General features: G+C 34.9%; 3 protein-coding genes across 3 annotated transcripts; 2 read left to right on the forward strand and 1 right to left on the reverse strand.

Moving 5' to 3' along the window:
- Positions 1–3,385: 3,385 nt before the first annotated feature.
- On the forward strand, positions 3,386–3,769 carry LOC138874131 (secreted RxLR effector protein 161-like). Its single transcript, XM_070152634.1, has 2 exons — positions 3,386–3,472; positions 3,533–3,769. The coding sequence occupies exons 1-2, from the start codon at positions 3,386–3,388 to the stop codon at positions 3,767–3,769; spliced, it is 324 nt and encodes a 107-aa protein (XP_070008735.1).
- Positions 3,770–7,353: 3,584 nt separating this feature from the next.
- On the forward strand, positions 7,354–11,650 carry LOC104215546 (tyrosine-protein phosphatase RLPH2-like). The gene is made up of 4 exons (XM_009765371.2): positions 7,354–8,053; positions 10,560–10,627; positions 10,820–10,999; positions 11,130–11,650. Exons 1-4 carry the CDS (start codon positions 7,528–7,530, stop codon positions 11,298–11,300), a joined length of 945 nt encoding a protein of 314 aa, XP_009763673.1. The 5' UTR covers positions 7,354–7,527; the 3' UTR covers positions 11,301–11,650.
- Positions 11,651–12,867: 1,217 nt separating this feature from the next.
- LOC104215545 (dnaJ protein ERDJ2-like) lies at positions 12,868–21,530 on the reverse strand. The gene is made up of 11 exons (XM_009765368.2): positions 21,316–21,530; positions 20,633–20,852; positions 20,445–20,540; positions 19,714–19,834; positions 19,505–19,611; positions 19,118–19,335; positions 18,672–18,849; positions 18,443–18,562; positions 17,120–17,206; positions 16,415–16,525; positions 12,868–14,020 (listed from the first exon to the last, which is right to left on the reverse strand). The coding sequence occupies exons 2-11, from the start codon at positions 20,816–20,818 to the stop codon at positions 13,184–13,186; spliced, it is 2,061 nt and encodes a 686-aa protein (XP_009763670.1). The 5' UTR covers positions 20,819–20,852; positions 21,316–21,530; the 3' UTR covers positions 12,868–13,183.
- Between the last annotated feature and the right edge of the window lie 1,641 nt (positions 21,531–23,171).

Raw genomic sequence — 23,171 nt, forward strand, 5'->3', positions numbered from 1 at the left:
TACAGTTCAAGTTTTGGCAATCAGGTGCCCACCCGGAGAGCAAGGGAATACAATTCAATATTTGGCAATCAGGCGCCCACCTGGAGAGCAAGGGAATACAGTTCAAGTATTGGTAATCAGGAGCCCACCTGAAGAACGAATGGAAGCAGCAAGTCAAGTGTTGGTAATCAGGAGCCCACCTGAAGAACGAAGGAAAACAGTTCAAGTTTCGAGGAAAAGTAGTGCAAGTATTGGCAATCAGGAGCCCACCTGGAGAACGAAGGGAAGCAACAAGGTTTAAAGGAGTTCAGCAATTAGGAACCCACCTGAAAAACAAAGGGAAGCAGTTCAAGTTTTGAGGAAAAGCAGCGCAAGTGTTGGTAATCGGGAGCCCACCTGGAGAACGAAAGGAAGCAGCAAGGTTCAAAGGAAGACAACAATCAGGAGCCCACTTGAAGAACAAAGGGAAAGCATCTCAGAATGCAATTCAAGTCAGCAGCAAAGGAATCTCACTCAGAGGGTACAAGTCAGCAGGGCAGCAGAAACTGCAAGTTCAAGTTTGAAGATATAGATAGGATTCTTGTAATTCGTATATCATAGTTTAGTCTGGCTTCTTTTATTTTGTCACGGTGTAATAAGGAGTTCAGTAAGCAGAAACAGCAGCAATAGCAGCAAAATCACAGCTCTTCGGTAGTACCAGCTACCAAAACTTCTTGAACTACACGCGACCTGATTCCCCTATAACCCGGGATATGTAGGTTATCCAAAACCAAGACTCGGTTGCACCCTTTCTCTTTTCTCAAAATCTTATTTCTTTCCTTTTGAATAAAAGTATTTTCAAAAATTAGTCACATGGCTAATCTTATCTTTGCTTGAAAACTCTTCATGTTTCCAAACAAAGATGGGCAGCTGTGAGCACCTAATTTTTTATAATATTTAATTTTTTATCACTTCTTCTATGTAAATATTTTAGGGGTTTTAACCTATAATTTTTAGCTTTGTTATACTTTTTATTATAGGGTAAAAATACAAAATTTTAAAAGGCGAATTATTACTATTAATATTATTTTATTTTTATTTTTATTTTAAAATAAAAAAATCTGAAAAATATTAATTTTTTTTTAATTTTCAGGAGTGATTTAAAAAAAAGAAAAAGGGAAGTATTGAATAAAAAAAATAAAAGTAAAAGTAGGAGGAATTCTATTTTAAAAAGTAAAAGAAAGTAGAAAATTAAAAAAAAATAAAAGTAAAGTTTTGTGGAAATTTTAATAAAATAAAAAGTAAAAGAAAGTTGGAATTAAAAAATAAATATAAAGGTATCTGAAAATTAAAAAAATTTAAAGTAAAATAAAGTAGCATTTTTAAAAGAAAAGCAAAAGAAAGTGGATTGTTTTTTTAAGAAAAGTTAAATAAGTGGAATTCTCTTTTAAAAAGTAAAAAAAATGGGATTTTAAATAAGATAAAAGTAATTAAAATTGGAATATAAAAAATAAAAGTAAATAAAGGTGTGATTTCTTTTTATAAAAAAATAAAAGAAATTTGTAAGTGGGATTTCGTTTAATTAAAAAATAATAAAATAATAAAATATTTTAAAAATAAAACTGAAAAATCTCGAAAATTTTGCTATAAATAGAAGAGAAAATTTGAGAAGAAGGAAAAAAAATAAAAAAAAAGAGAGGGGGGGGGAGAGAAATTTAGGTTGAAAATTTTTATTAAATTTTTCTTTCAACATTTCGGGCCTTGAATATTGGATTTGAAGAAGAATTGATAAAGATTTTGTTGTTACTGCTGTATTGACTATACAACTTTCAAATTTTATTCATTTGAATTCACTCTCTTGTAGGTATGTAATTCAAGCTCTTGAGTTAAAAAATATCGGAGCATTTTTATTGAAGCAGAAGCAAATTGATTTGGTTCTTTTGATAAAGTTTCTTTCGTATTGGATCTGTTCGCATGAATGATGTTTCTTTGATTGAGTGAATTGAGATTTGCAAATGTTAACGTTATTTTAGTATGTTCATGACTCTGTCTCGTTTTTGTTTTTGTTTTTCTTTATTATTTTTTTACTTTTTTTTATTTTTCTTGGCTCATGACTTGTAACCAGCAGGTATTATTTTGTTTACATTTAGATTTCAAGCCCATGTAGCACCATGTTCATATTTTGAAATTTAAAAAAGTATGTGAAGTTGAACAATTTGTCAACATTAAGATGTAAAAAAAAATAGATTGTGTTAGTGGAAGTATCTTATCTTCAATTTATGTTATTGGCTGTATATTTTCTTAAATTAACCATGTGAAGATTCAACTTCCTCTGTTTCAAAATGGTACTGTAGAAGTTATAGTGATGATATTACAACTTTCTCTTTAGCATAGTGTTAAATAAATTAATTACTTTAAGTGTTCTTTGTTATAATCAAGTTTAAAATGCATTTTTTGTATGTCCATGTTTGTTTTGTTCCTTCTGGTTCATCCGAATAGTTCTCAGCATGGTTTTATTTTTTGTGCTCATATGGTCATTTAAAATTCATTATTTTGTTATAAAATTTTGTTTGTTTCTCTCTAGAATTTGAAAACGAAAGTCGGTCTTTTGAAGATGATATGGAGATGAACCCAAAGCTGGCACCTGTCTTTTGTTATTTTCACATAAATGTCAACTTCACCTTTCTGAATTGTAGTATGCTATAACAAAAGGCTCCAGTGATATACATGTAGCTAACCCATTTCTTTAGGTCTTTTGTACTTATCAATTTATACCACTCTATCCACAATAAAACCTCAAAACTCATGGCCTTTATTTAATTAATTTTAAATCCTTAGAATTCGAGGCATGCCATTTAGCGAATTTTCTATTGTTGAAAAATGCGTAGTTGCTTTAGGCGCGTAATTTAAAATTACCCTCCTAAACTCGAGTGTGCATTTCATGTGACCCAAATCCAAATCCCAACAACGTTAAACAAAATGTGTCGTGGACCGTGGGTGCATTTATGTGACGTGGTTTAAGATATATTTTAAATGACGTTGCAATCTTCCTAAAAAATGAATAAGAGCGGTTAATAAGTTAAAATTGAACCATAGGCTAAAACATGTATTAAAATCAGATAATAAGCCAATTATAACAGTTGAGCGACCGTGCTAGAACTACGAAACCCGGGAATGCCTAACACCTTCTCCCGGGTTAACAGAATTTCTTACCCGAATTTCTGTGTTCGCAGACTGTAAAACAGAGTCAATCTTTTCCTCGATTCGGGATTTGAACCGGTGACTTGGGACACCATAAATTATCCCAAGTGGCGACTCTGAATTTTTAATAATAAATGAATCCCGTTTCGATTGTCACTTTAAGTTGGAAAAAACTCCCTTATACCCTTTCTAGGGTGTAGGAAAAAAAGAGGTCTGAAAGTATGCAATGGTCTGTACGAGACCTGACATTTTACAAGCTATTGGAGTTATTAGCAGATATATGCATAATCCAGGAAAGGAGCATTGGCAAGCTGTGAAGTGGATTCTACGGTATATTCATAATATTGTAGATGTTGGGTTCGTTTTTTAGCAGGAAGGCAATCAATCTGTAGTTGGATATTGCAACTCAGATTTTGCGTGTGATCTGGACAAACTAAGATCAACTACTGGTTATGTGTTTACTTTTGCAAGGGCACCAGTTAGTTGGAAGTCTACTTTGCAGTCAACAGTTGCTTTGTGTACAATAGAGGCAGAGTACATGGCTATTACAGAGGCTATGAAGGAGGCAATTTGGCTTCAGGGATTGCTAAAAGAGCTTGGTATTGCATAAACAAATATCACATTTTTTTGTGATGGTCAAAGTGTTATTCAATTAGCAAAGAACCAAGTTTATCATGCAAGGACGAAGCACATTGATGTTCGGTATCATTTCGTACGAGAAATCATAGAAGAAGGTGGAGTCACCGTAAAGAAAATTCATACTACAGAGAATACTGCTGATATGCTGACAAAAGTGGTGATTGCGGTCAAGTTTCAACATTTTTTGGATTTGATCAACATTGTTGAACACTGAAGATTGAAAATGAAGACACAACCAAAATTTGTTATTGAGAGAAAATTGAAGATGTGGAATTTTGCCAAGGTGGAGATTTGTTGAGTGGCAGAACTCCCACATCGGTAAAGTACCAATTTTGGTTGGTAATTCACCCTATAAAAGAAGGCCAAATGTTTAGAATTTAAATACACCTCTCATTTACCTTCTTATCTTCTTAAGACATTTGTATCTTCTCTCTTTAGTATTATTTCACTTGTATTTTTGGAGTGGAATAAAATATTGGTTGTGTCCGAGGAAGTAGGCAAAATTGGCCGAACCTCCTAAATTCCGGTGTTCCTTTTATTGTTGCTTTATTGTCTTATTTATTATTTGGTGGTTGTCATAATTTTTGGTATAGTAGTTGTGACTCATTCACACTATATACATTTGGTTTCCTCAATAACTTGATAAGAATGTGATCACACAACCTATTATTTAAAGTTAATAAAAATGGGGCATTTCATATTTAACTAAATATTACATCCCACAAAAGAATCGCAAATATTTCTAGATATTGTTTTAAAGAAAATACTATAAAAAGTCTTAAAAGTATATATACAAATTATATACAACAACAACAACAACCCAGTATAATCCCACTTAGTGGGGTCTGGGGAGGGTAGTGTGTACGCAGACCTTACCCCTACCCTAGGGTAGAGAGACTGTTTCCAAATAGACCCCCGGCATCCTTCCCTCCAAGAACTTCCCACCCTGCTCTTGGGGAGACTCGAACTCACAACCTCTCGGTTGGAAGTGGGGGTTGCTTACCATCAGAGCAACCCTTCTTGTCATATATACAAATTATATATTTATTAGAAAATGGTTAAAATTATTCTCGAACTACCGACAATAACTCAAATATACCCTCTGTTTGTTTTTGGTAACAAATTTGTCCTCGTCGTCTAAAAATTGGACCATTATTGCCTTAAAAACTAACGGCTGCCACATCAGTTTTTGGACATATTTAAATATTACGGGAAAGGGTTAAAATTGCCCTCGAACTATCGAAAATAGCTCAATTATATCACATATTTGTGTGTGGTACCAAATATGTCCTTAACGTCTAAAAATTGGATCATTACTGCCCTAAAAACTAACGGCCATCACATGAGCTCATGTGAACAACAAAAGTCTATCTCCAACATACGATCCTCCACCTTGACAAAAGCCCCCACGGATAAAATTTCTTTCTCCATTTTCATTCGTTGATTCATCTAGGTGTTGCTCCTTCCAAATAATTAAAGCTACACCAATCTTATTATGAGAAATTTAGTTGGACTATTCTTAAGATTCATAAATCTGTAAAAAAAATTCAATATATTATACAAGAAATTGTATGGGTCCAAATTTGGCAATAGCGACATCTGTTAAGTAAGGTACGGAACGAGGTTACTACAACACAATGTCTGGTGGTCGGCGTCGACGACCGAGAACCGTCAGCCGCAACAAGACGTTATCGATAGTTTAAACTTAGAAGGAGACAGTAAGAATATGCTTTTCGAATATTCTTCATATTGTACTTTTTAGGGTTTCATAGGAGAGTGTCCCTTATAAATAGGGATAGGGAGTAAGGAAGGAGGAGATCGGAAAAAAGACAAAAGAACACTTTGTAAAAGATTCATCTGAAAGTAAATACAAGAACATCCTTGTTCATTGATTACGCAACCTTAACATACATCATTATACGATACTGAGAAGATCAGAAGATTCCACAATCATTTCATACTTATTTCTTTTCTGTGCCGACTGCATTTATTTAGATTGATTGCGCATTTAAGTTGAGGCAATTATGAGCATTTAATTGATTCCAACATATTAGCTACTATCATTCATCTTGCTTACTTCCTTTATCACTTGATCTAGATTTTATTAATTTTAACTGAGATTTATCCTTCTTCTAATCATAAGATTGGTTTAATCAAAGGGTTTAACATCTTTTGATCAAACAGAAATAAAATACCAACTTTTATCACTTAAAATCAAAAATCTTATCACAAAAATGGTGGAAAACAAAAAAAGCTGCATATTGTAGTACTCCCATGGCTAGCTATCCAAGCTCATAGCTCAAAAAGGTCCCAAATTAGTTCCAGAGATATATCTTTTAAAAACACTCTCATAAAAAACTCGAAAACCCTTCATAGAAAATGGGTTCTTGCGGGTAGAGAAGGTTTTTTTAGTCATGTTGTACTTGCATGTCAACATGATTATAATATATAATTGAGTTGTTTTCGATAGTTTGAGGGCAATTTTGACCATTTTCCGTAATATTTAAGTATGTCCAAAAGCTGATGTGGCACCCATTAGTTTTTAGGGCAATAATGGTCCAACTTTGGGACGACGAGGACAAATTTGGTACAAAAAATAAACGGAGGGTATATTTGAGCTATTTTCGATAGTTCGAAAGACAATTTTGTCCCTTTTTCGTATATTTATATGTCGGTTTGGTTCGGGTTTTTCACTCAATACCAAACCAAATCAAACCAAACCTAATCGAGTTTTTTCATCGGTTTGGTTTGACTTTTCAGTTTGGTACGGTTTTTCGATTCGATTTGTACACTTATAGTTGAAGGTCAAGTTATTTTTTTTTAATTAATAACAGAAAAGAAAAATACAACAATTAGGAAAAGTACAAATAAGGGGGACAATAGCACTGATATTGTTACCCATATGTCTTGGCTATATAATCACTCATCTGCGCCTCACATTGCCTATGTCAGCCTCATGTAGAGGATTTATGGTGTAGCTGCCTGCAAAGTCTCACGGGGGCATATAATCTCATAGCCGTGTGGATATTTTTCAAAGACATAGGACCAAGGCAACACAAACCGGGTTAAACCTTACCTTACCTTATTGAAGGTCAAGTTATGTTTTCTTTGATTGCGATTTTATATTATTTTTTAATCAACTTGATTTATTTGTGGTAGTTTAATTCGTATGTCATTTCGAATGTGTAAACTCTATCTATATATATATATATATATGAACCCTTTTTTAAATTTTGATCTATTCCAAAAAAAAATAACTTCTTTTTAAAGTTGAAAATAATTTAGTTTAAACTTATAATTCTATCCTTAATATAAAGCTTTTGTAACCACGTAAATATGTTGAAACCCTGTTTCACTTGTTTAGACTATAAATTTCAATTTTTTTATATTTTTTTTAAACTCCAAACCAATCAAATCGGTTCACATACAAACTATGCTTTTGTTGAAAACGTGAGTACTTAACTGAAGTGTAGTTCATCGGTAGGACACGTGTACTCACACTTCAACCCTTCCTCAAAATATCAAGGTGAAGTACACCACACCTCGTTGGAAACGTGTTTTCATTGTGTATTCTTTTTGTTTTCCAGGTAATTTGAACACAAACATTTTTCTTCTTTTTTACATTTCACTCGGACACTGCTGCAAAATAAATCATCTCCAACCTCCCATTCTTTACTCCATAGCCAACAAATTATCCCCATTTATACAAACTAACAAAAAAAAAAAAAAATGGAGGACAAAAATCCACCCACAAAACCTAGGGTGGTCTGTTGCATAGGTGATATCCATGGTTACATAACAAAGCTTCAAAATTTATGGTCAAATCTTGAATCTTGCATTGACCCATCTGATTTTTCCACTGCCCTTATAATTTTCTTGGGTGATTACTGTGATAGAGGCCCAGATACTCATAAAGTTTTAAACTTTTTAATTTCTTTACCCTCAAAATACCCAAAACAAACCCATGTTTACCTTTGTGGGAATCATGATTTTGCTTTTGGAGCATTCTTGGGTTTACTACCAAGTCCAGTTGATGGATCTGAATTTAAAGAAACATGGAAAGAATATGAAATGAATGAGGAAAGAGAAGGGTGGTATAAAGGTGAAAACTTTGAGAATATGCATTTGCAAGGGAGAAGATGGGCTGGAAGTCATACTGTTAAGTTTAATACTATAAAGGGTATTGAGTATAAAGGTTCTATTTATGATGCTGCTCCTACTTTTGAATCTTATGGTGTTCCTCATGGTTCTGCTGGTACAATTCCTTAATTTCCTCTCTATCTTTTTTTGGTGTGTTTTGGCTTTTGTATTTTATTTTTTGTTTATATAATAATATTGGCTTAATATCAGCTTATATTGAGTAACCTGTGTAGTGAGGATTCATATAACGGACACCAACTTGTTTGGGACTGAGGTGTATGTGGGTGGAGGTAGAGTATTACTTACGGGTTTGGATGAATACAATAGCTTTTACTTAGAGTCTGTATTTGTATTAGTGGATCCATTAAATAGGTATAAATATTTAATTACGAACCCAGTAACTAAGACGAGCTATGGATTTGGTGGCAAATTAAGAACCCATAACTTCAAATCCTGGCTTCGCCTCTGAAGGCGTGTAAATGTTGTAGTTGTTTTGGCTTTTGTCTGTGGAATGGGTTGCTAGTTATGTGATGGACAAAAAAATTGAAAATTAGGTATGATTTTCTGATTTTACCTTCCTAGTCGATGAAATTGGACCTATGTGCTAGCTCTAAGGATGGATTCTTCTTTTTTTTTTGGGTCTTACGGTATTGGAAGTGTTTCATTTGATGGTTATTTTCACAATGGTAGTGATTTTGGATGATTCTTTTTAGTTGGTTGTAAGTTGAGCTTTCTACTGGTGCTTTGTTTGGGGTGGTTTCTATTATTAATAGCTTGTCTTTTATCTTGCATGTGATGCACTATATTCGCTTCCCTCATATTGTGGTTCCTAAGTCCTAACTACGAGCTGGTTAACTCTACTTATGGATCCTCATATTATGGTTCCGAACTGCATAGTACTTGTTTACTCATGGATGGGGTAGTACCAATAGTATACAGGATGATGTTCCGCGATACATGCTATTTGCATATGATATGGTATTACAACAACATCAACAACAACAACCCAGTGTATTCCCACGAGTGGAGTCTGGGGAGGGTAGGATGTATGCAGCCTTATCCCTACCCTGGAAGGGCTGAGAAGATGTTTCCGATAGACCCTCAGCTAAGAAAAGGTGGAAGAAGCACTGAAAGCAAGTAATAACAAGATAAGACATTCAGAAAACCAAAACCAAGATATCAAAGGAAAAAAATGAAAGAAGTACTGATCACGCATATCATATGGTATTAATTGATGAAATATAACAAGAGAGTCATTCAGAAGTTGGAACATTTAAAAGTCCTTAGAAAATAAACCAAGAGGAAATATGTGCAATTTTGGCAGTATAAGAAGAACGACAGTGAGGTGAGATTAGACAGAATTGTGGTGTATAAATGAAGACAGTTCAAAAATCTAAGCTTAATCTTCCCGTGAGAACGGAATGATAGATGAAGATGTAACACAACGAACTAAAATAGGATGGATGAAATGAGATAGTTTTATGGGAAGTGTAATATGATTGGAAGATAACTAAGTGAAAGAAAATGTCTATAGAATGCTTGTGAAGATAGTAATATTATATGTAATGTTGGGACTCTGAAACCCAACATATCTACAAAACAAATGTCACAAAATGCAAGTGTCAAGAAGGATATATGAGATCTTCAACAAGGGTACAAGTAACACAAATAGCTTATAAATGAGAAAAAACCTAGATTGTTTGACCATATTCTACATAGATTTGCATATGCACCAGTCTATAGGTACGTCACTATAATAACTGAAGGTGAAGAGAATGAAGTAGACGTAAAATCACATAGAGGGAAGTTGTCAGAAAAGACATACTTTGAAATCGATATGGATTTAGCTGAATAGAACAAAATGAAAGAAGATGATCCATATAGGTGTTATCAATTAGCTAGATTAGGACTTAGTTATTATTGCACTTACATTAGGTCTGATAATTTCCGGGAGTCTTCTTATTATCGTTAGGCTTATATGCCAATGTAGAAATAAGTGTGAGATTTAGAAATCCTTTTTAGTTTAAAGAACTACTGATTTACTTTAAAAGTCAAATCATCTAGTAGAGTTTTTATCGAGCGCAATGGGTACTTAGGATTAACATAACTGACTCTAACTAATTATGGATTGCAGCATACGTTATTGATTGATTGACTATCATAATGTGCTATCCCAATTATATATCAGTGGATTATCTGTCAATTCCATGTTGGATCACCTAGTCTGATTTGGGTGGTGATCGTTCAATTTTTCTTTCAACTTCTGTCTGGTTTCCCTTGTTTATCAGCGTAATATGTTCTATAGTTGTTTATATCATAAAGAAATGTGTATTAATAAGTTTTTATTTTCCTCCGCTTCAAAAATAGGTGTATAGTTTGACGTGCAGCTCTTGTTGAGTAGGAATGCTCATTTAATATAGGCGATGTTCCTTCCTGTCGTGCTCAAGATTGTCCTTTTTTATATGGTGTTGGGTGGACCTGAGGAGAATTTGATTGTTGATAGTGCATTCTATAGTTCAATCACCAGTTACCCAAAAAAATAATTCTTAGTTCTGCCTATCGCATTATTACATAATCACATAATAGTCCTTTTGTTAACGGTAAGGTTTCACTCTTTACAGATCTTATGAAGGCAGTTCCTGATGAGCACAAGAAGTTTCTTGCCGATTTGGTCTGGATTCACGAAGAGGTAAGTTCTTTTGTCTTCACTATTCTTTCCTTTCCAACTTTTTCTTCCCTTCTATTTTTCCATGACCACCTTAAGTAATTCTTGATTGTCTTATCGAAAAATACGTGCTTAATAGCTAAACTCAAGAGGCTCATTGATCATGTCATTACTTGGACAACTTTCAATAGCATGTTTCGTTCTTTTGCTTTCTAGGATAATGTTTGCATAAAAACTGAGGAGGGAATTAAAAGCTGCAAACTAATTGCTGTTCACGCTGGTCTGGAGAAAAATAAAGCTGTTGATGAGCAGATTAAAACCCTTAAAGCAAAGGACACAAGGATTTCTAAGGTGGAGCCTCTTAGCGGAAGGAAGAATGTATGGGAAATCCCTCAGGTAACCGCTTCAGGGAAACTCGATAATAGCTCCATTCAGTTTGTCATTATATCATGTATATGCTTTCAAAGAAGGCACAAATCCATTCTCCAACTGAAATTGTTCGTTGTTGCATAATTATTCTTTTTAGGAACTGAGTAAAACTCCAACGATCGTCGTGAGTGGTCACCATGGGAAATTCCATATAGAAGGTTTAAGACTGGTAATAGATGAAGGTGGTGGACTAGAAGATAATCCAGTGGCTGCAGTAGTGCTTCCTTCAATGAAAGTTGTAAGGGATACTGATCATTTGGTGAAATAGATTATGGTTTGTCTCAGTTATTGACCCTTTCTGTTTAAATCAGAAATAACCAAAATAAATTGCAAAACTAAAAAAAAAATGTAAAAATATCGTGCTGCTCGACTCAGTGATTTTTGGATCGACAAATAACTCATATTTTATGTTGTAGATGAAGTCGATAGATTTACACAATAAGCCTGTACTGAACAAACTTTCAAGCCTGTTGAGAATCATATTATATTGTAGATTCTCTACTTTTTGATATACTCCTGGTATACAGGAGGCTTTCCCATTAGTAGTTAAATTATTTACCTTTTCCAGGTATATTATCCGACTCTTGGCTCGCCGGTACTATCTTTCTGGTTATGTTGTTATTATTCTATTGTTGCATTTCATCTTCTTGTTATTATTTTATACATGCAATCTTGATTGCCCGTTAGAAACATTCTAAGACAATAATAGGTGTGTCGGGGACAACAAATTGCTTTTAGTTGAATTTTGCAAACTCAATTAAAGAGCGTTATGACAGTCTCTCTACCTTGGCAAGATGGGTTAAGTTGAGCAAGGTAGGGGCAACTTTTGTTGTTGTTGTTTGTAATTAAAGAGCATTACATTTTTTTTTCCAGTAACCATTATGTCCAGAAATGCTTGTGTGCACCTTGACAAATTCCACGAGATACCGGTTACCTTACCAGTACAATTGTACTGGTACCGAGTAACTCTGTTCACCAAGACTTAGGACACATGGAAAGAAATCACCTTAATTTTTTGCCTTCGCTGGGTTTTGAAACTTTGATACTTCATATTTCGCAATGGCATGAATTTTAAAAAATAAGCGCAATGACAGCAAAAATCAAAACCAGCAATACTGTTTTCGACTCAAGCTCTAGTGGGCAGAAACATATGCTTTGCGCTCCTCTCTTCTATGTCGTCCCCCCCTCCCCCCCAAACCAACCCCCATAACCATTCAACATATCCTGTCCCACCGAGAAAAAAAGAAGAGTTGAAGTAAAAAATGAAAAGAAAATATCTCATAGGAAGGCCCAGGATTTCATCAAATTCCAAGTTCTTAAATAACAGCGCATAAACAGACCTGCAGTTAGTTTATTTGGTGTAGCCATATCAACCAAATTTTCAAGATATAAAACTACTGCTAAAATGTTCTTTCCTTTCTGAGATATTGAACCGAAAGCCACAGTGATTGTTTCACCAGAAATACACACCGCTATACTGCAGCCTCAGTGCTAACAAATCTAATGTATGAATTCCAGGAAATTTAGTAGTTAGAGAGAAACATATATCTCAACTTTAACGCGATTGAGGTGGTAGAATTTCTTCAAATGACACATAAAGGCGCAGGAAAACTCTGATGGCAATTCTATTTCTGGCGGGGATAAAAATTTTGAGCTACAAGGAAAACAAACGTGAACATCCACCAGAGCCAAGCCAGCTCAAAGGAGACCAGGCTTCATAAACTTTTCTTTGAAACATTCTTGACAATGGGGGAACTGGATCGGATGGAGGCAAGGGGATCTCACCATCAGGGCTAATTTCATGTATCAACAATAAAACGACAAGAACCGTCTAGTTGGCCAAAAAAGGACTAACTATTCAAGCTGTAAAGAGTGACCTATAAATGTTTTATTCATGTCAAGTTACAACACTAACGGTTCTAAGTATACCACTATAAAAAGATAAAGCCCAGAGTAATTTGCCTGAGATATAGTCATATAACAGGGGAAAAAAATATTGAATTATCTTCTTACCTGCCGCTCCCCCACCCGGCTTCCCAAACAAAAGGAACGAGAGGATGTCTTCTCACAGGTTTCTATTTCTCTTCCCCGAAAACTTTGGAACATACAGGGGAAATAGGAGAACAAACAACTAGTAGCCAAGAAAGAGACTTAATCGGCCTCTGAACCAGATTCATCGGAGCTTGAACCACTGCCCTTATTGTGGGTCGAGCCATTGGCCACCGCTCCTTTACTCTTTGTTTCCTTTGTATCTTCTTCATCTTCGCTGTATTCACTTTCATAATCATCATAATCGTCTTCTTCTTCTTCCTCGTCCTCCTCAATTCCATCCTCCATGGCAGGAGTCTCATCTGCTGTGAGACCGCCTCTGGTCCCAGCTCTGCTGCGCTTCATTACCTTTAACTTTATATTCGACTTTGCATCACAACCAATCCAAGAGTCACATAAGCAAAAAGAACTCAAGTTGTAGTTTCCCTCAGCTGGAGCTTGGAACTTCCCCATTACCAGCCTCGAACCATTTTTCACTTTCTCAATTGCTTCTTTAACAGCAACATTTATTTCCCTTGCACTTGCACCAGACCCTTCCTTTGACTCCTGAATCGTTTTTGATACAGCAATGATTGCTGTAGATTCATCCATGAAACTAACCTTCTGGGAGAGCCACACATCATTTGAAAAGGAGTCCGCAAGCAGCAACCAGAAATTCTCTTCTTTGTCAAAAGGAAAGTAAGGACAATGTGGAAGGGCACGGATCAAGCCATTACCACGGTTGAGAGTGACCCAAGCATGCATGGTAACGATGTCACCCCCTTGAAGTCCCTCCTCACCTTCTGTCTCACATGTGATATCAATTGTCACTGAAGGCATCATTTTAAGAACCATCTCCACATCATGGGATTCAGAGTTTGAGAACCCAGCAACTTGAGTCAGCAGATCTTCGCGTTCATCTGGTGTCATATCACGGAAGTCTTGAAATGTACGAACTTTCTGTACATAGAGGAAAGGGTTAAGGATATACAAAACAAAAGGCTCACTTGTCAAAGCCCATCCTAATACTTCATCAACTAAATGTGCCACAGAAAGCAAAAAAAAAAAAAAAAAAGGAAATGGGCTGCAACATCATTACATCACAGGTAGCAAAAGAAGATGCTTCAGTATGAACAGGAAAAACATGGAAAATTAAGACTTCAGGCTTAATTTAGCCTGAAAGTGGCACAATCAATGTACATATTGACTCCTTTAATTAGGACAGTCAACAATATCCTTATGAATACGAGAGAAACACCATCAAAGGAAAATGGCCCAAGTAATATTCAAGACGACCTTATAAAATTATGATTTTCATTTTCTCATAAATGTGAATCAAGTTCACACCAATTTTCAGATTTTGCACAAGGAAATAAAAAGAAGAAGAAACTGAATAGAGATGTCACTAGACTTCCCTGTGAAAGAATGCACTGTACAGGTAGCCACTGTGACACACTCAAAGCAAGTGTCAAACATTAACTATTAAAAGGTGTAAATTTGTAACATGTTTAAAACTTAGACGTAAACTCAAAATTAATGAAACACCACTAGATCACAAAAACCAAGCAAAACGTCTTTCATGACATCGAGTAATTCATGAAAGTAACCACCATATAACTAATTGCATAAATCAAATTAACATTTCAGTCATTATTGAGTAAGAGTCATTATTGATGGGTTTATGGAAACACATCAGCAGCTTTCAAAATGATTTCTTTCAGAATACATCATTCAAAGTTGGTAATGGTGTTCATGTGAAATTCTGGAAAGACGTATGGCTTGTTAATACAGCACTAAAGGATTCATACCCAGGTCTATACCTAATAGCCTGCAATCAGGACTCAAATATTGCTCAAAACAGAGAGAACATTTGGAATCCAGTGTTTAGAAGAAATCTTCATGATTGGGAAATCAATGACTTACAGCATTCTTTCACAGGGAAGTCCTGTGAAAGAATCATCTGGGGGAAGATTTCATCACGGAAGATCAACAACCAGACAGAATCATCTGGGGGAATTCAAAAGAAGGGAAGTACACAGTCAAAGAAGGCTACAACCTTATCTGCTCACAGAATGGAATACTAGAGGATTGGCCCTGGAAACATGTCTGGAGGACCAGAATGCCACTCAAAGTAGCATGCCTCAAATGGACTGCCCTCAATGATGCTGTCTTAGCACAGGACAATCTTAGCAGAAGGAGCATTACTCTAGTCAACAGATGTTATATATGCCAACAGAGATCAGAAAGTGTTAACCATCTGTTTCTTCATTGCCCAGTCACTGCTGATATTAGGAACTTCTTCCTATCCATTTTTGGTATAACTTGGATCATGCCTCACACCATCAAGGAAGCCTATATAAGCTGGAGATTTTGGAGAGTTGACAAAACCATCAAAAGAATATGGAGAACGATCCCAGCAGTCATATTTTGGATTATTTGGACTTTGGAAGGAAAGAAATGGCAGATGTTTTGATGGAATATCAACTCCAGCACATTCCCTAAAAGTTAGAAGTTTAGTTAGTTTGTTCAGTTGGAACTTTCTTTCCCCTGTTAATAGGGTTGACACTTTTTTGGATTTTGTTAGCTCCCTGGTTCTAGCATAGGTACTCTTGTACTGGAGCTTACAATGTATTTTGTCTTTTGTACGGGAGCTAACATAATTTCTGTTCTTGTAATTTGGCATCTTCCTGATGCCCTTTCAATGATATTATCTTACTTCATCAAAAAAATGTTATTGAGGAGAGCTATATTTATCCCAGATTAAAATTTGTAAATAAACCAAAGTACTACCTTACCTTTTTTTTAATCAAGAGTACTACCTTACAAACATTGTATCACTATACATACCAGTAGAGATGAGTTTAGATAAGCAGATAAGCAGTTACTGCGGACAATCCTACATAATGAAAATCAAGTTAGAACATCCCTGTACACTCAAAGGCTGGCGCTTTTTTCTTTTTAATGTTTACAGAACTTGGCTTGTCTCAACTCAACACCTCATTTTGAGCTGGGATTGCAAGGATAGCACGGCCCGCTGATACCAAGACCACAAAATGTGATAAAAAAAGCTTTATAGAGACACTTTCTCGTCTTTTTTTTTTTTGGTGATCAAGTATAAATTCTAGGGACAATTTCCTTAGTATAAATATTAAATAAAACTAAGATACAAAACCAGATAAGTAAGGCACAAACTTGCCCCAACTCCACCGAGGAACCAATCGGAGACACAAAAGCACGTTGTGATAACTTATTATAAGCACCAACACAGATAATTAACAACCTCCTCCTCCAACATTAGCAAGAAGCAGATGTGTTTAGCAAGTTTGAGAAGAGATGAAAAGCAGTAATTGCAACCTTTCTAGCAATCTTTTTGACAACAGCCTCACTAAAGTGTGGCAGCTGCAAAAACGGTGCATACCCTTCACTGGATCCACCTGCTGCTTTCCTTGCGCTGAGAGGTACCGCCTGAATCATTAACAGCAAAATGCATCAGAAATGAGAGTAGGAAAGAAAACCAATTGTGCCTACAATGTGGGTAAATGAATTTCAGTAGAATAATGGACCTTCTAGGTCCTAAACCCTTCAAATATGGAAGGAAATGGATACCAATTCCTAAAAAATAACTGCTGATAGTCCAAACTTATGCATAAAATTCATCAAAACTGTGGGGGGGAAATGAAGGTTGCCAAAACATTCATCTTAATACATGAATCTTAACAATATTTAGCAAAACAAGAATAAGCAGTGATGCTCGTATCAATGATGTATACATGATTATATCTTCAGATAATATGATGCAAATACTTTAACTTTCAGATATAAATGTAGAACAGACGGCAATGATGAAAGTCAAAATGCTAGAAGTTAAGGTACACAAGATGATATTCAATAATAATCACGAGAATAAGTTGCTTTTCTGACGTTGTGCTGGAAAAGGGGAAACGGAGAAGAAAATGATAAGAGATACGTTATAAAGCGGGATAAGCACGGCTCCAAACAACGGATGTAAAAACTAGCGACGATCTTTCAGAAGAGTACTGGCTTTCTGGAAAACCTAACCTGAACAACACTCTGAGACAGTTCCACCACTCCTATTGCAGGTCTTAGCCATCCATGCCCCACAGGAGGGCGTGGAATAATAGCCATCTGCATGCAACAAGACAAACTCCTTGCGTTACCATAGCAACTCTCATATTATGTTAGGCAATGAAACAAACATATGGACTTGATAAGGTGAAAAGAACAGAGCACAAGATGAATTAAAAGCTAAACAATCTTATCCCTTTGTAATATAACGCCATTGCCCATCCTCTCTCCCATGCACAGCTCAAGGACAAACAATCAATTTGGAGGTCTCTGAACACTTCCAACAGCAATCCGCTGTTTAAATTATTTACGGGACATAACTTGGGTGTTACTTCATTTCAGCTTCATTTTCTAGACACTAATCGTTGCCATATCTTCACAATTTTTGGATGTCCTACTTTTTGACATACTAGTACATTATTCTCCTTCCCGTCCTTAGTTTTCTCTCTCCCATTTTTTAGTATATGTGTTTTTTATTTTCTATTTAATTATGCTTCAGATATTTGTTGACTTTTTATGGTTACTTCACATAGTGACTAGAGTAATACTGAAGTGAATTAAACTGATCCTAAATACCAGTGTAGACATTACCAAGTTTGAAATGGCTTAAGTCCAATTATTTGAGAACAAGTCCATTATATAATGTTGAAAAAGTGAATTAACTCCATTATATGGCGTTATTCGGATGCTTTTTACACTAAAGGATTTTGGAATATGTGTTTAGAATTCCTTCGGCAATAAGGAACATTCACTTAACATTTCTTATGACACCTTTTTCTTGATTATGGATATGTGAAACTTGTATCCACTAAATAAAGTATCATGTATAATTTATAATTCACGTTGTCCTCTAATTTCCAATTTTTTTGAGTCTTTATGTCTATCCCAGACCCCACTTGTGGAAATATACTGGTTTGTTGTTGTTGAAGTCTTTATGTCTATGACTATGTATATGTCAGTCTCTTTGCTTACTAGCTACTACAAATAACCCTTTTTTGGGTGGGATCAGTCAGCAGTACCATGAACACTAACCAATAGCCATCCTGAAGATAATAACAGAATGGTTAAAACAGCTCATCCTCCTATATATACATCCGAATTTATTAGTAAAAATATTTCATTTCCTAATGATAATTACCACCTATACCATGCAAGTTACAATGAAACTCCCTCAGAAATGTTCCAACTTGTGACAAGAACTACAGTAAATTAAAAACAGCACCAGCACTATCATTATCAAAAAGAAAAGCAGCACTAAAGTAGTACTATGAGTAGAAATAGAAAGAATGGAGATACCTTCATCAATTCTTCCAGAAGCCGAGGTGCGAGTTCAAGCACACGTCTGAAATCACGCTGTAAAGTTGGAGATAAAGCTGCCGTCTCACGTGTCAATTGGGCTTGAAGCAACAGTTCAGTCTGCAAGCAGAGGAGTACATATAGCTAGATTCTCTTTTTAAGGAAAAAAAGGACAGCTCTGACAAGGCTTTTTGAGCTTGGAAAACGAAGAAGAAAGCAAGCATTTAACCTTTACTAATGCAGGGTGCTGCTTCCAAAACTTAGCCTGTTCTTGCCGAATATTCTTAAGATCCAGATTTAGCTCACTTCTAACCAAGACAAATAGTCTCTGCAGAGGTTCTTCATCAGTCCGACGAACAGGAATATCCATGAATTCAGAAGCCTTAATGAAAACATCCATGACCTTGCTGCATCATTGAAGCAACATTGCAAGAGACAGAATGGAGTATATAAAAGCAACATCTGTGAAAGCGAAGAACATTGCACAGTGGAAGGGGAGAGAAAACTATTTGGTTCAAGAAGATAAACTAGTAACCAAAACATGGAAATGCAACTATATAAGATTCAACAACATTTCAGCTACCAATTTTGATTTTTCAATACTATGAAACAATCACAAAATTTAACATACGTATTCTTAAGAAGAAAGCCAAATACACTACTACTCTCACATACCTTGGAGCTAAAGAAGGCTTCATTAAGTGGTAATATGCGGCTAATGTCGAGTGCATGACATAATTCCCAGTATACTTTGACGACCTAGACAAGTATATAACAGAAATTGTCAAGGGCAGAATTATACAGACTCCAACAATTCCTAGCAATAACATTCCTTCAGATGCTCCATCGATGTTTAAAAGGAACTGAGGGAGGGCAATGCCCATTTGAAGCCCCTACAGGAAAAAACAAAAAGAAAAAAAATTCATTAGAAATGAGTACATTCCTCCCAAATGAAATGATCATGAGCATGTCTCGGACCCAAAAAAAAAAGACAATTCAATGTTGACATTTACATGTCCTCCTATCCTCCGCATCCACAAGGACATGATAGAAGTGAATTACCTGTCGTCCATCTGGATGGCCATATTTTTCAAAATTTTCCCGAGATATTGGATCTGTCAGAGCCTGATAAGCCTTTGAGATGTATTCAACAAAGTATGAATGTGCCTCTGCAATAGAAGAGACAAATAGTCATGGCCAAGTGGCTGCCAATATAGCTCTGTCACAGTAATAACTAGACGCGAACACACAGTGCTAGCTCTGGGTTCAACCTGGATCTGGATTTTTATCAGGATGATACTGAATGGAAAGTCTTCGATATGCCTTCTTTATTTCAGAGTCCGAAGCTCCATGTTCCAGTCCAAGAATACTGAATGGCTCGAATATTTGGACCTGCAGAATAAAATGTTTAAACTAAGCGCAAGCACCATCCATTGTTTTTTTTAAATGCATAAGAAAACAAACCACGATAAAAGGGAAATCGTAGAGGACGGTGCGAAGGTTAATAAAGATGGTATTAATAATAATGCTTCCTTGTGACCAGGAGAAGTTGAACTTAACCAAAGAAAAAAATTAGCTATGAGAACTTGACATCAGTATAAGAATACCCCATTGCTTGTGTAAATAAAACATATGCCATGTGAATTAGAAGACTTAACAAATGCGACCAATGGGGACAAAACCATTACATTTTAAGAGCACAAATTCCATACTATTGAAGACAGCACTACATTCAAGAACAATCAACACTATCTTATAAAACAAAAACCAAATTAAATCCTGTCTAGAGATAGCTTAAAAGCGCAAGAACACCTAAACCAAGCTGATAAATTTGCACATATAGAACAAAAAAACATATCACGTCTTCTGCTACTATAACTACCAAATGCTACCATTTTTTCAAGTTAAGGAGTTCTTGGGAAAAAGGTGACCACATGCTTGCATTAGCTACAGAGATATCCTATCAAGTTTAAGAATAAGAATCAGATTAAACAGCATTTACCTCAGTGCTGATATGCTTGATGTAATAAACAAGAACAGCCATGACAACCCACAGCAGTACTAGGGTTAGATTACTATATGTTGAGAAGTTTGAAATCTGAAAATCAGAAGAAATGATAAAAATAAATCCCGATTGCAGAATTTAACTTCAATATTAAATCCCAGAAACAAGACTATACAGAAACTTGCCCGCTTGAATATGGATTTATGATACTTCCCCGATCGAACGCATACCGAACACTGGCAGTTGATTTTGGCAGCCTTTTTCTTGAAAGCACCAAATAAAATGACTATAGTGTAAGGAACTAATGGCAGCGCCATTAAAGTCAAGACAAAGATGGGGAAAAGTGCACTGTTCTCTTCGGAAGCCGCCATATTGAATTTCTCTTAGATTCTAGCAAAGATACTCCTGAAAATGGTCATTCCTATTAGAATACAATACATCCAAAAAAAGGCTCACACCAGCCTTAAACTCAAGGGCAAAAAAAATGTGGCTCAGATAAATTTAGCTAAATTTATATACTTCAAACTTTATCAATAGTATATTTATCCTCACAAAAATGAGCTCAGAAAAAGTACTCCGAATACACTAATGAAATGGCGATCCCGACTCATGGAGAAATGCTCACACATCCTCTCATTCAATGGAAAACACTATTGTGCAAAATTGCAGAAATTGAACAGCAATTGCTAAATTCATACATATTTCCGTTCGAGTTAAAAATGAAAACGAGCTCAATATTGAAGATCAGTTTATCAGTTCACACAAATGTGAATTCACAATTTATGAATTATACAATCTATCACCAAAAAACTTCAGCTATTTGTTTGCCCTAACAAAACTGCAAATGGAAATGAAGGAACTGACTCACAGTGAATTCAGATCGCCGGTGTTATATCTGGACGGAAATTCAGCGGAGGGAATCCAACGGTCGCCGGAGAAGCGCACAGCCTGAAGCTCCGGGCGGAGGTAGGCGGCTTAAAATGGAGCTAATTTAGATCGGGGCTACAGTTTGCTTTCTACTTCATTTGCTATTATAACCTCAGAATTTACCTTTATTATCAAATTTATCTCAAATGCTTCCTTTCTTTTAAGTTATCATCTCAAGGCTTTGTTTTCTTTAGTTCACTTTGGTAGTCCAAAACTTTGATCTCCATTATTCTTAAATTAATTCATTGACTTTATTCTTAATTAAAGATTTTAAATTTAAACTCGAAAATAAAAATATATTTAATTGAGAAGTTTTAACTTTTCTTAATGAACTCACCCGATGTGAATTCATATCTGCATATAATTTTGAATATCAATATTTAAGGAAATTAAAATAAGAGTAAATCAATCTCCAAAATGTTGGGTATATATCATTTTCTCTGTCCTTGCTATTTAAGATTAATGTAATAAATTTTTTGGAACATTAAAGTTTGATAACTTTGACTAATTAAATACTCCCTCCGGTCCAAAATAAGTGATTTTTTGGTTGTTTTCACACATATTAAAAAATTAATCTTTTAACATTAATTGACAATGAAATTGACCATATTAACATTTATTGTCTTTTCACATAAACACTCCTAATACATACTCCAATACTAATTACTCCAAGGGCAATGTAGGAAAAAAAATACTTAATTCATTCTTAAAATTTGAAAAAATTACTTATTTTGGACGTCAAGAAAAAAATCAAAAAATCACTTAGTTTGGACCGGATGGAGGGAGTATTAATTGTGTATCATGTTGGAGTAAATGCCACATTTAATTGGTGTAATGACCTCAGCAGACTAATTATATCATGCCACGTCACCTATTTGATGCGGCCAAAGCAAAGTAGTGCTAAGGCCGTTTACCTCATATTTGTGTTTTTTTTTAAAAAAATAAAATATAAAAAAATAAAAATATTTGTGTTTTATTTTATTTTCAAAAGAACTACAAACTTAAAGTGCCTTATAAGCAAGGAAACTATAGCTTAATTTTTTTTCTAGACAAAATTTAAGATGAATATATGATTTTGGTCTCTTATGTGCTAGACACTTACAATTGAAATTCTATTATGTGATCGATTATATTTACCACCTTTTGTGATTAATATAAGATAATATTGAGTATTGAACATTGTGATAGCGTCATTAAGATCTTTTCACTTTTATCTTGATCAGCTCGTGTTTAAACTCTGAAAATAAAAAATATTATGATATTCTATTAATGAACCTACTCGACAAGAATTAGATAACTTAGGCTAATAAGTTCCAAATCCAAAAAAAGAGAGATTATATCAACGCACAAATGCAATTGTTTAATGTGTATATTTACTGTGTCATTCCCTAATTAAGGTTAAGATAATGTATTTTTATCAACATTTAAAGTTAGACAACTTGACCTATTAAAATTTAATATTAATCTGTTGAGCTTAGAACTGATTTAATTGGTGTAATGACTTCATTAGACTAATAGCCTGTTTGGCCAAGCTGGAAAAATCAGTTTATTTTGAGAAGTGCTTTTCGAAAAAGTACTTTTGGAAAAAAAACAGTTTGTATTTGGCTAATTAATTTGAAAAACATTTTTGAACAATTTTGTGTTTGGCCAAACTTTTCAAAAAGTGCTTTTAAGTGTCAAATTACAAATAAGGGCATGAAGAGATTTGCTTAATAGTTAATATTATATAAGTAGATAAATAATTACAAATATTTATTATTAAAGATAATAATTAAGTTTTTAAATTTTATTTATGTA

Source organism: Nicotiana sylvestris, chromosome 7 (genome assembly GCF_000393655.2).
Source record: "Nicotiana sylvestris chromosome 7, ASM39365v2, whole genome shotgun sequence".
In the NCBI taxonomy this organism is placed as follows: domain Eukaryota; kingdom Viridiplantae; phylum Streptophyta; class Magnoliopsida; order Solanales; family Solanaceae; genus Nicotiana; species Nicotiana sylvestris.

What these genes read in the sequence shown, in the direction of transcription:
- LOC104215545 (XM_009765368.2), bottom strand. Translation starts at nt 20,818, where the DNA reads ATGGCGGCTTCCGAAGAGAACAGTGCACTTTTCCCCATCTTTGTCTTG. An exon ending in TGATAAAAATCCAGATCCAG is followed by an intron (nt 19,612 to 19,713) that starts GTTGAACCCAGA and finishes CTTCTATTGCAG; the next exon opens with AGGCACATTCATACTTTGTT. An exon ending in GCCATCCAGATGGACGACAG is followed by an intron (nt 19,336 to 19,504) that starts GTAATTCACTTC and finishes TTTTTCCTGTAG; the next exon opens with GGGCTTCAAATGGGCATTGC.
- LOC104215546 (XM_009765371.2), top strand. Translation starts at nt 7,528, where the DNA reads ATGGAGGACAAAAATCCACCCACAAAACCTAGGGTGGTCTGTTGCATA. An exon ending in TGTTCCTCATGGTTCTGCTG is followed by an intron (nt 8,054 to 10,559) that starts GTACAATTCCTT and finishes CACTCTTTACAG; the next exon opens with ATCTTATGAAGGCAGTTCCT. An exon ending in ATGTATGGGAAATCCCTCAG is followed by an intron (nt 11,000 to 11,129) that starts GTAACCGCTTCA and finishes TATTCTTTTTAG; the next exon opens with GAACTGAGTAAAACTCCAAC.
- LOC138874131 (XM_070152634.1), top strand. Translation starts at nt 3,386, where the DNA reads ATGGTCTGTACGAGACCTGACATTTTACAAGCTATTGGAGTTATTAGC. An exon ending in GAAAGGAGCATTGGCAAGCT is followed by an intron (nt 3,473 to 3,532) that starts GTGAAGTGGATT and finishes GTTTTTTAGCAG; the next exon opens with GAAGGCAATCAATCTGTAGT.